We start from the raw sequence: 12,893 nt of genomic DNA on the forward strand, positions 1-12,893 counted from the left end.
GGGGGGGGGATCGTGTAATTTACTGTACCTTATATATGATTTATAATTAGGAAGATTATTTTCACTAGAAGGGGACTATTGTACAATTTTCTTAAAAGATTTTGTATTATTATGTCTTATCTATTTTTTATATTTAGCCTACTGACATTCTATTTCTTAAACATGATCTACAAGAAAATTTAAGATGCACAATATGTAAGTGTTTCCGTTATATTTATGTTTATTTATTTTTTAGATTCATACTTAAGCCCATATCTAAGTTGATTTGTGGGCTATGATCCCATCACCGTGGTTTACCACAGGCGCAGAAAAACGGAAGAACTAGAGGAAGAAAAAATCATGGGCGCGCTAGATCTGAAATAGCAGGGAGGCTAGTGTGGTTGGTGGCCTCACTTCGACTCCAGCCGCTCCTCCCAAACCACTCTTCATCTCGACGGAAATACCCCACCTCATCACTTTTCGGTTCTTCCGAGTAGCTCGATTAGCCGACGATGAATGACAGCCGCCGCCGACGCTTTTACGCTCCAATAATATCTCTGGGGTGTTTTATTGTCTTCCCGATGCTTCTGGTTTTGCTCCTCTCTCGCGCTTCACTAACCCTTGCCGACGACTCGGAACGGAGAAATGCGACTGCCTCATTGACGGAGGAAGGGAGCAAGGGTAGCTTCGCGGACATTATCGATCGGGCTCTGCAGAAGGAGTTCCCTGAAAGCGAGCAGAACGGGGAAGGTAGGTGGATCTTAGAGTTCTTGCGTATTTCTTAATTGTAAATTTTGGTTCGATAAATTCCCGGGGAATGCTTTTTTCAGTGTTTGAAAATTATGGTTTTTGTGTTTTGAGCTTGGTATAGAGAGGTCGGCTGAAGTGCTGTGTTATTCCGTAGGTCTATTTTATGCGATCCGAATTGCTTAAAATATTTTGGAATGCGGCGATCGTCCTATGTTGTAATTTGACTCTCTTTTCATTTGTTTGCGCGAATTCAGAGCGGTGAGTTAATGGAAGAAATTGCGTGCAGGAGAGTTTGGCCGCATTCTAATTTTGTATTTGGACATGGAGCCTTGTTATCTTTGGCAGCAATTGTTTGGTGGATCACATGAGGCATTTTCCAGCATGAATCTATAGGGCTAAATTATTATTAAATAGGAGTTCCATTATGAGCCTGTTTTTGGAGTCAGTAGCTCGCTTGAATTGTTCGTAAAGTAAATGTCATCCCCCTTTTTAACGTGAGTGTTGGAAAAATGTTTCTCTATGAAATCCTGAAAGTTCTGAGATTTATGTTGGCTTTGTAGTTACTCTTTCTTGCAACAAGTTGCTTAAGTCGATTTTCTCAGTCTTCCAGATTTTTTTCTTTGATAGTGCAATATGAAGCTTTTAGAATATCTCGTGTTCTCTAAAGCCTACTAATTTATGCTTTGTTGTCTTTACAGAAACTAATCAAGATGGATTCAACAATAGCGTTGCTGAAAAGAAGGTTTGGTTTAAAAAAAAAAAAAAACTTTATATTTTTATTTTTTACTGATCTTGTATCTCTAAACCGACAAAGACATGATGGTATTTATATTTTTTAAAAGTACCATGTCATGCCATACCTCTATGTAAAGAGCTCTGATATTGGCTTTGTTGCATCTCTTGCTTGCTTTTTGTCATCATCTGATGTTTCATAAAAGGCGATGTTCTTTGACTCTTATCATGACAAGACTCAGGGTATTGTAGGAAGAAGATGCATAGTATCTTTTGTGCAGAGGACAAGTAATTAATATGGGAAAAGTGGCTTAGTAGTGTCTTATTGATTGCTTCACGTACTTACGAAGGCCCAATGGAAGGTTGAAAAGAAATATATATCTAGTTTGCAATATTACATTTGTAGAATTAAAGAGCTTCACCTACTCACGAAGGCCCAATGGAGGGTTGAAAAGATATATATATATATATATATATATTACGTTTGACATTTGTAGAATTAGAGAGCTTCTTTTACCTCTACCACAACTTCACCCCACTCTTTTCTTCTCACTAGACTACAATTTTTTTATGTGGAGAAGCTAGTCTCAACAACTTGTAATACTTTTCTTCATCTAATCATAAATGGCTAGAATTAAAACAGGATTTTAATTGTTTAAGCTCACTTATGTTATTGAATGTTTTCTTTTTGTTCCATTATTACCTTAGTTTGGATCTCATGAATCACTACTGTCTAGGGTTTAGGCTTTGTTGCTATTGATATGCTGCATTTACATTATATTGTATGAAATAAAGTCATCATTATCGTATCAAAAATGAATGAGCTAATTTGCTAATCCTTTGCCCATGATTTTAAAGGCTTCGGAGTGGCATGCATGTTCATTGTTGGCTTTCAATTGTAAGATTCTAATATCATCCGACATCAAAATTGAAATATTTTCTCACTGAAATTAGGGCAAACACAATATTTTATTCAATAATCCAAACAACTCAATAAAAATATAGAAGATGAGCACATACAATTTGAGAGGAATGTGATCTCTCCTATTTCCTATAATTCGAGAGGTAGGAAATCTCTCCAAAACCCTGAACCTAAGACTCATAATCCAATCTCATAAATAAATCTAACCTCATATATAACAAGTCTATTTATACCTAATAATAACAATGATAAAAGATTAAATTGCGCTTAGGTGTAGAAAAGATAAATTTGCTCTTAGGCTAGGTGCTAATTAGGGTTGTAATCGAGCCGAGCCGAGTATATCATACTTCGAACTTGGCTTAGTAAAATTATAAGTTGTTCATGTTCGACTTATGCTTGTGTCGAGCTTTCATATATTGTTCAAGCTTGACTTGTTTAAATTTTGTAAAGTTTGAACTTGGTTTGTACTTGATCTGTTTATGACAAGTGAACGAGCATTTAAACGAGCTTAAAATTTAAACGAGCTTAAAATTTAAACGAGTATTTAGATTTTCATATAAAATATCAATGAATAATTTTACAAATTTAATCGCACCAACTAATTTATTGAATATTTAACTAGTTATTTGTTGAATAACAAACGAGTTTGTTATTGAACATAAGTGAGCAAGTTCTACTATATTCATTTTTAGTTCATTTAAGTTTCGAGCTCTTAAAAATTGTTCATCTGATTCAATAGTGAGCAAGTTTTACTTTTTTCATCTCATTCTTATCCTCTACCATCTGAGTTAGCTCCATCGCCTCTCTCAGTCCTCGCGGTCTCAATAGTCAGAGTGATGTGCCCATATGTTGGGTTTTAGACACTTCATAAAAATTTTCTTCAATCATGCTTTTGAAATCCTTCTCAGTCGTCCCGACAATAGCTCAAATCTTTCTCTGTATTCGATATCAATCCTCTCCTGAGTCAAGACGTAGAATTGCTCGTATAGGTTTCTTTCCAAAAGTGCTCTGAAACGTTCCAACAAACAGTATTTGAATTCCTCGAACGAATAGATCAGGTATCTAGCTTCTCTCCACTGAAATAGGCTAGAGCTATCACTTCCAAACATAACCCTGCTACTTTGAGTTTCTCTTCCTCATCTAACCCATTCACCGCAAAGTATCACCCATGCATGTTCCAACAAACAATCTTTGAATTCCTCCAACGAATAGATCAGGTATCTGGCCTCTCTCCACTGAAACAAGGCTAGAGCTATCACTTCCAAATGTAACCTTGCTGCTATAAGTCTCTCATCCTATTCTAGCCCGCAAAGTATCACTTCACCCGAGACACACCCATCCATGCGTCTTCCCCCTCGAAGGTCGACATCTTCAATTTCTTTACTCTAACATCTCCCCTCAAGTTTCTCTTCCTCTTCATTGGTTGTTTCCTTCATGTATCGACAATAAATCTCCTTTCGACAATAGCCTATTTCCTCTCCGCTTCTCTCATTTCTTCTTCGTGCTTCGCATTCCTCTTGAATAATCTTCTTTCCATGTTTTGACCCATCCACTGTCATTAGCTATCTCAAATCCACCTACAATCGGAGGCCTGAGAGAGGGTTCATGATGGTGGATGTTTTCCTCTTCATGTTCCTCACATTTGTCTCCTTTTTTTTCGATCTTGCTATGGATTTTCTGGTTAACCTTTGGTTAGGGTTCGCAAATGGAGTTGTCGGTGTGTCTTGGATTGCATCTCAATGAACTTCTTTATTATCTCTCAAATTTCCCACATACGCTCGAATCAATCCTCTAGTCTGTTTTCGATAGAAGAGAACATATCCTCTATAGTGGCGAACCTTTCTTTAGTCTCAGATCCGATTTCACTCATTTTATCTCTAACTTCTCCAAATTATCTACTTTTTGGCTGTCTTTATTTTCTATCACTAGGTCTCCCCCGATCTTATCGCAGTCTTCCCCGCTAGTTTTGATTTCATCGAGTCTTTCACGCAGTTCCGTGAGATGAAGATGAATGTAAGTTGGAATCCTTTATGTTTCTCAGGTAACTCGAACTGCTGTCATATTACATGGCTTCTATCAGGGCCGGTAAGATCTCATCGTCGTCTTCCCTGCAAGTTCTGATTGCGACTGTATCGCAAGTCTCAGTCACGAAGGTGATAGGCAACCTGCCTAGCAAGTTTTGATCGCGACGGTGTCGCAACATGCTTTGATCGAATGTATTGCAGAGTTCATCACGACAGTGCAGTCCGATGAAGACTCTGAACCCGTCATTGCTTTCTTCTGTAAGTCGTAAGCCTGTCGTTGCCTTCCTAGATCATTGTTTTCGCTACTAATTGGTAGCGTCAGTCACGCAGGAGCTGCCATCACGACTATTGCGGCCTGTCGCTTGCTTCCCTTCATGATTTTGTACGCCGCGAAGCTTCTCATGATTGTTTCAGCTCCGAATGCCGCAATCCCTTTGCTTCCTGCTATTGTGAGTGCATCACGATCAACTTCCCGAATGCGCATAAATCGTCTTGGCTTTCCCTCTCACGTCGTGTATCGAAGCTATGGCTCTCTATCCTTTTTCTTTGATTCCCATAACTGACTGCTCTGTTACCAATTTGATACGATCCGATGTCAATAGGGCAAATATAATATTTTCTTCAATAATCTAAATAGCTCAACAATAATACAAAAATTGAGCACCTACAATTCGAGAGGTAGGAAATCTCTCCCAAATCCTAAACCTAAGACTCACAATCCAATCTCATGCATAAACCTAACCCTAGATATAACAAGCCTATTTATACTCAACAATAATAATAATAAAAGTCTAAATTGCTTTTAAAGCATATAATAGACAAATTTTTAGGCTAGGCACCAATGTAATAGTTTCACCCAATTGAAAATTTAACTGTCATGGAAAACGAAACAAGAGAAAAAACTCTACTATGTGAGGCTGTATTCTTTTGACTGAATCTTTATTTGAATTCCATGGCCAAGCATTTCAATGTATTTGAAATTGTTCTTCCAAGCATAACACCATTGTTGTTGACACCATTGTTGTTGCCACATCATTAGTGTTTGGATATTCGCTTCATGAATCCTAAATATCAAAATTTCTTATTTAATAACGCTTCCTTTTGTGGCAAGGTCCAGTTGAAACAGCCTTTTTGAGTAATTGATCAGGTTACTTCTTGTCTAGTGGCTTTATTTTTTGGAGTAGTCATTAAGTAGTCTAAAGCTTGATGATCTCATTGCTGTTCATTGAATTAGCTAACCTTCAAATGATACTACTCCCTTTTTCATTATTCTTATTACTTAGTATGTCTCAATTCATGATGAATTGACTCATTCATTCTCTCTCTCTCTTATGTTTTTTTTTCTTTATATATTTGACTCACAAATTGTTCTACATGTTTTCTTTATAATTTATGAGTACCTTATTGCCTACCAACAATGCTAAACTATAAACGTGAGTAATAAATGTGAGTAATTATAACTTTTGGTTATTGATCTTGCTTTTATTACTGGAGTAGTTGAGTTTATGCATTTTAATTCCCAAGCCCCTTACATTATGGAAATTTATTTTTATTTTGTGTGCTAGTGCTTGATTTGTCCACGTATAATTTTTGAAACGATTGCCATAAAATTTGAATGTGTATGTAATGATTCTTTTGTGCTGAGTTGCTTCCTTTGAAATTACTTGTTTGCAGGCTATTTTGGAAACAGTAGCTAGAGTCACGAAGAAAAATGACACAAATGAGGAGAAGTATATTAATTTATTATTTGAATGATAACATTATTTGTTGAGGAAGACATTGATCGATTCTTTTACTTGAGTTTCACATAGGTACGTTCTTTTTTAACTTCAGATCTTTTCAATTTCACAATGTTTTCAATAACGAGAATCAAGCAGAGGATGTCCCTACTTTGATTGATCACAAGGTATTTTTTAGGAGAAGCTGACTGTATTTTGTATAATTGTAAATTGTTGCTTTGCATTAATTTATTGAAAGCTAACATCATTCATTTACTCTAATATTTGCTATATCAGGACAATGTTTTCATCATATCAAATCCCAAGTCAAAATATCCCATACTACAACTGGATCTGAGGTATATTTGCTGATTTTCTTACATCTTAGAACTTTGGCTTTACCTTTAATTTTTTTTCCCTTCTATAGGCATAACTAAGAAACTGCTTGCAAAGCTCTCTTGTACAAATTTATGAACTTTGATAAGTTGTTAATTTCTTATAGCTTTTTATGTATACCCGTTCTATGATCTTATAGAGTGATATTCCTTTTGTCGCTTTTATTTGTGACTATTTTGTCTCTAATTACTTTTATCTCTTCTTTTGTTTTAGGCATTTTCTTCCAAATAGTCCATATCTTGCATTAGGAGATGATACATTTTCATTTTTAGATTTCGTAACAATCAGATTATGTTGATTCACTTGGATTGTAGGTAGCACAATAAAAACCTATAGCTAAATTTAGAATATCATTAGTTTTGATGATCATTTTAGCATTACTTATTTTGACTTTACTGGCGACAATCTGACATCATGTAGATCTGGCAGAAAAATAGCGATTTTGTTGAATTCTGAGGTATTGTATAAGTTATTGCTCCATGAATTCACGGGGTCTACAAGCCATAGTGCTGTGTTGTTGAAGTTCTTTAAGTCAGATTCCTTTTTATCTCACTTATTCTTAAAATTTTGTTGTTGATTGCAAAATCAAATCATGTTCTTTTTCATCTTGAGTTGCTTTGATGTATGTGTGTGTGTGTGTGTATTAAAGGGAAAAAAAATCATAGTTGGAGGCAATGTATGCGAAGTATATGGAGTCAATCTTTGGATTTGGTCGGAAGCTACCCAAAAACCACCAACCTTTCCAGAAAACAGTAATAGACATCAGCTTGGTACTTGGAAGTGAGAAAATGCTCATTAGTTGGAGTTTCCAGTAGGGCCTAAAGAGTATTCCCACTTAGCATGCCATAGTTAGCGGCCCCCTGAGTTTCCCCAGCCTTATAGGCATCCAATTGCTCATTCAATGACCATTCTCTGTGAAAAGCTTCTTCAAGTCGCATCCTTTTTAGCCATACCTGCTCTAGCCAACTGTAGCTCCTCTTTAGCGCAATCACAATTCTTCTTCGCTGCCATGCTAAGGTTGAACTCTTTGGGAAGAGGTCTTCGCTGCCATGCTAAGGTTGAACTCTTTGGGAAGCGACCTCTTCACCCTCATTTCTTCTCCAATTTGAGTGCATGACGTCGAGTCTTTTTATGATGAGCTAGGGTACTCGTTGCTAGCTAATTGCTTGTGCGTCATTATGGTGTAAGCGAGTTCTTTGGAGGATAAGCTATCGAGGTCTTGTAGTAATGAAAAAATAGGCAACATGTCCAAGGTTGTAGGCACCATGTGAGGTTCTCTCACCACACCATCCGGTAAGGTGCGCCGTCCGCTACTAAGCCTTTTGGCTGACAAATCTTCACTCTTTTCACTTGAGGAGCCTTTGGTTACACCATGAATAACTTCCATTTTTGAATGAGCTGATGTGGTCTCCCCTTAACCAGCTCTTCCTTGTGCCAATGCCTCCCAGTCAAGGGTAAAAGGCTCAAAAGGTACTATCAACCAACTCCTATGTTTACGAGTTAAGAGGCCTCTCCTCGACGTTTGAGTTAGGAGGAATGGTCAAGACATTTAAAACTTTATTAGTGGTGTCACCCTAACTAACCCTCTGGTAGGGTCAATCATGGTGTGACTAAGGCCGACACTTTGGTCAGACCTACTCTCACCGGCTCATATCTTGAATTTTATAATCAGGATCAGGTGGGTGATGAATTAGTCTAATTAGTTTGCTGCAACATATGTAATACATTGCATTTCATAATGCATTCTTATACATACTAAGAAGCATAAAAATCATATCATTCAAAACATGAAAACTATACAACCTGCTAAATCCAATATAATAAAAGTACGTACCCAAAATATATGTATTAACTTCTAAAGCTATCGTGTAAAAGCTGTACAAAGACACTTGGCTAGTCACCTCGGTGCTCGCCACCCCTACCTCGAAGGCAACAACGAAGAATGAGCAACAACGAGCTCAGAGAAATAATCAGGACTAACATACGATTTTATATACGGGAAAGAAACAACATGCATGCTCGTATGAAGCTGTACATGTTTACACACAAGTCATAACATGCTAGTATAATAGAGAAAATAAAAAGAGAGCAGGTAGCATAAAAATCAAGACTGTAGTGTAACATGTAAGTCATTAGCATGAAATCATCAGTATAATCAAAACATGTTCATAGGTTGTTTATCATATATAATCATAACAATGTTATTCCATAGAGATCATTTAATAATGTCACTTGTTAATGTATAGAGCTCAACTATTTTTATGTTCGTTCATCATATGCCGTTATCCTGCCTCAAAAGCCATATAAACTATCGATAAAGGTTGAGCTTCTCCCAACATAACAATTATTAATAACCCATTTGATACTCACGGTTCCCTAACGTTCTCTCAACGCTTAATTCCAATAGTCCCCAGTGTTTCAACCTCGCATAAATATCGAGAGTCGGTAATATTATATCCCTGCATGGTGTATTTGCAAGTACTCATATAGTAGTCTATCCATAACATTTCTTATGATATTTAAATCATCATTAATGTATAAAACATTTATCAGATATATAAATGTATCATAAGCATAAAACATAACAAATGAATACGTGCAGATAATTAATATCATAAGCATAGTCATATGTATCATAACATGATTATAATATTACATGTATCGTAAGAGAAGTAAACATACATTCATATATTTAATTGCAAGAATTCATTTAAAATATGCAGGAAATTCTAAATGTATCTTTATCAAATTAAAAATCATATGAAAACCTATAGATGATTTTTTTTGTTAAATTAGCATAAGATTATTTCACGTAATTAGACAGAGTAGCCCGACGAGTTTTCCCACACTCATCTGGGCTCACCGTTTCGTATAGACAACCTGAGAATTCATAAGCATCGTAAGAATTCATAAAATTTGAGCTCTTAACATGTATTAATCCAAAACATAACTTATTTGCCCAAAACATATATCAAATAAGCTTCTCGGCATAAATTTGCTTTTCCGAAGGACCTATTTTCTCTCTAAATCTTCCTAACTCATTAATCTTCACTTTCCCATGTTGTTTCATGCTAAAACGCATACGAAAGATTTCAAATCTCTTTTGATGCTTTCGATATGAGTTCAGTGCCTTTGACGGTTTCTGGAAACGAGAAAAGCATGAAAAACAAGACAAATGTTAAAACTCATGTGAGAGGAAGGAAATGAAAGTCTTAAATGGCGTGAAAGAGGAATTCATACCGACCAATATCTCTCCAGAGCTTCAAATCGCACCCCGCGATTTCCCTGACAGCCACTCAACCCGCCTACTACAGTGCAGGGTTGTGGTTCTTTTTGGGAGTTCCAGACGGCGAGATCGAACAAGGAGAGGGGAATTGCGAGAGACGAGAAATTCATGTAAGGGAGATGAAATCAGGGAAGGAGAGGGATTCAAAGCTCACAAGACCCCCAATTGAACTAAATATCGAGTGATATGTTAGTTGTGAACAGTGCTTATGCGGGATTAAAGGAGGGATTATGATTAGTTAACTTTTAGTTAAATTAATTAAATTTATAACTTTAATATTTTATCTCCCAATTCATTAATAATTCATGCATGGTGTTTTATATGGAATCAATCGATTTCTTGTGTAGAATTTTATAAAATTATTTGGACCGAATTCTGGGAGATGAAATGTTTGGGGTACTTTTCAAATTTTTTGCATTTTACATGTTTCTTGACATTTGGGTGTTATATCTCTCCCTTATAAAATTTCGTCCTCACAATTTTTGACTTTACTGGAATAAGAAGGGATATTTCCATAGCATATCTCCTTTTCCCCAACTAGCTTAATTTTCAGGCTTGTGCTTCCACTTTATCTTCACAAAAAGAATCTATCTTATTTTGAGCTTCTTAACATCAGTTTCTAAAATCATCTCAGGCCCTTCAATATATGTTAGATTTTTCTATACTTCAATATCTTCATGTATAATTCTCTGCTCTGAATTTGAAACCTATTTCCTTAACATTGAAATGTGAAACACATCATGAATATCAGATATATCCTCATGTAACGCTAATCTGTAGGCATCTGGACCGATTCTTTCTATAATTTCAAAAGGACTGATGTACTTGTGACTCAATTTTCTTCCTTGACTTAATCTAGCTGTACTTTTCATTAACCTGACTTTCAAAATACAAAATCTCCCATTTCAAGTTTGATTGCTTTGTGCTTTAGGTCGTAAAATTTCTGCTGTCTATTCTGAGCAGTTTTCAATCTATCTTTAATTAATTTGATTTTTGCTGTGTTTTCATCAACTAGCTCGGAGCCTAACATTTGGCGATTCCCCACTTCGACTCAGCTAAGTGGAGTTCTGCACTTTCTGCCATATAGTGCTTGATAAGGAACCATTTTGAAGCTGGAATAATAACTATTGTTGTAAGCGAACTTGATCATTGGAATGCGATCTTCCCAACTACCTCCAAAGTCGAGAACACAAAGCCTTAATAGATCTTCCAATACCTGAATAACTCTTTCTGATTTTCCATCGGTTTGTGGATGCAATGCAGTGCTGAAATGTAACTGCTTACCCAAATCTTGCTGAATGCATTTGCACAAATTGGTCGTGAATCTTCTATCTCTGTCAGAAATTATGACTTTTGAAATACAGTGCAATCTGATGATTTATTTGACATTATCTGGTCAACTTTTCTACTGAATCAGTCAGTCTGATTGGCAAAAAGTGAGTCGACTCTGTTAGCCTTTCAATAACAACCCATATAATGTCGTGACCCTGTTTGCATCGAGGAAATTCCATAAGAAAATCCATAGCAATTTATTTTCATTTCTATTCAGATATATATACAATGATTGTAGCAATCCGCTGGGTCTCTGATGTTTAGCCTTCACAATCTAACATGCTTGACAGTGAGATACATATTTAAAATCCTTCTTTATAGCTGGCCATCAGAGTGCCAACGTCAAATCTACATTTTAGTACTACCTAGATGAATTGTGTATCCTGAATGATCAGCTTCATGTAGAATTTTCCGTCTCAAACTAGATTCAGCAGGTACCCATAATTGTAGTTTATTTCTGATAATTCCATCATCAACAACAGTCATATCAGTCCTCTTTTTTGATTGACATTGCTTTAGTAGTTTCAGATACTCTTTATTATCTTTCTGCGCTGTCTTTATTCTATCCATCAAAGTTGGTTGCACTGTCAGTTGATATAAGTACTCAATGTCACATGATTTTCTAACTTCCAACTGTAAAACATCAATTTCCTTAATCAACTCTGGTCTCTTGAGTAAGAATCCGACTTGCACTACCTGTGGATTTACGACTCAATGCATTGACAATTACATTTGCTCGGCTAGAGCAATACTATATATCCAGATCGTTGTCTTTGATCAACTCTTACCATTTTGCTGTCTCAAATTCAACTCTTTTTGTGTGAAAATATACTTCAGACTTTGATGATTAGTGGAGACTTCTCATTTCACGCTATACAAATAATGTCACAAAATCTTAAGAGCAAATACCACAACAACTAACTCCAGATAATATGTCGGATAATTCCTTTTATGTTGTTTCAACTATCTGGATGCATAAGCTATCACCTTTTATTTTGCATTAGAACGCAACCCAAGTCTCGTAACGATGCGTCATTATAAATCTGGAATCTTTCTGTGCCTGATGGAACAACTAACACTAGTGCAGTGGTCAAATATTTTTTCAACACTTGAAAATTGTGCTCACATTTTGCATTCCACTATTGAATTTCTTTTTTCATCAGCTTGGACAACAATATAGCTATATGTAAAAAAAATCTTATATGAACGACTTATAATATCCTGCCGAACCAAGAAAATTGCGTACCTTCGTAACATTCTTTGGAGTAGGTCTGATACTAGAACTTGTTGGGATGTGGCAAACTACAAAGTAAACTTTTATTGATATAAAAATAGTGATACAATTTGACTTAAACAAAAGAGAAATACAATATTAGATGAATCCCTAGTTATGGTTATTGGAAGATATTCGAAGGCGGTAGTGGTGTCGGTGGGGTGAGCAGCTCTTGGGTAGGTAAGAGATTGTGTGTGGTTGATTGTAGGTGGATTGGAAGGTGAGATCGTGGAGGAAGTAGGGTTGGTGATAGAGTGGTGGAGGAATGTGGTGGTGGTAGGTGGTTAGTGGAGTGGTAGCGAAAAGGAATTAATGAGAATTAGCCAAGGAGTCTGGCGTTTACAACAACACATCAAAGTAGGATACAACCGAAGCTGAACTTGTCGTTGGTTACAGCCCTAACGAGAGGGAAGAAACTCCACACAGGAGATTAGAAGATAACTCTATTAGAACTGCCTTCCACACACACAGTGGACAACTA

The 12,893-nt window shown here is 36.3% G+C and overlaps 1 protein-coding gene across 1 annotated transcript in view; it reads left to right on the forward strand.

Annotated features, from left to right (window-relative positions):
• Window positions 1-472: 472 nt before the first annotated feature.
• Window positions 473-12,893, forward strand: part of LOC110033059 (K(+) efflux antiporter 4-like) — a 58,755-nt gene continuing 46,334 nt past the window's right edge. The window contains exons 1-5 of the mRNA XM_020736915.1: window positions 473-729; window positions 1,428-1,471; window positions 6,082-6,137; window positions 6,241-6,313; window positions 6,423-6,484. Of these exons, the coding sequence (XP_020592574.1) occupies window positions 492-729; window positions 1,428-1,471; window positions 6,082-6,137; window positions 6,241-6,313; window positions 6,423-6,484 (473 nt within the window). The 5' untranslated portion in view covers window positions 473-491. The remainder of the gene's footprint in view (window positions 730-1,427; window positions 1,472-6,081; window positions 6,138-6,240; window positions 6,314-6,422; window positions 6,485-12,893) is intronic.

The sequence above is a fragment of the Phalaenopsis equestris genome, unplaced genomic scaffold (genome assembly GCF_001263595.1).
Source record: "Phalaenopsis equestris unplaced genomic scaffold, ASM126359v1 Scaffold001082, whole genome shotgun sequence".
Classification (NCBI taxonomy): Eukaryota; Viridiplantae; Streptophyta; class Magnoliopsida; order Asparagales; family Orchidaceae; genus Phalaenopsis; species Phalaenopsis equestris.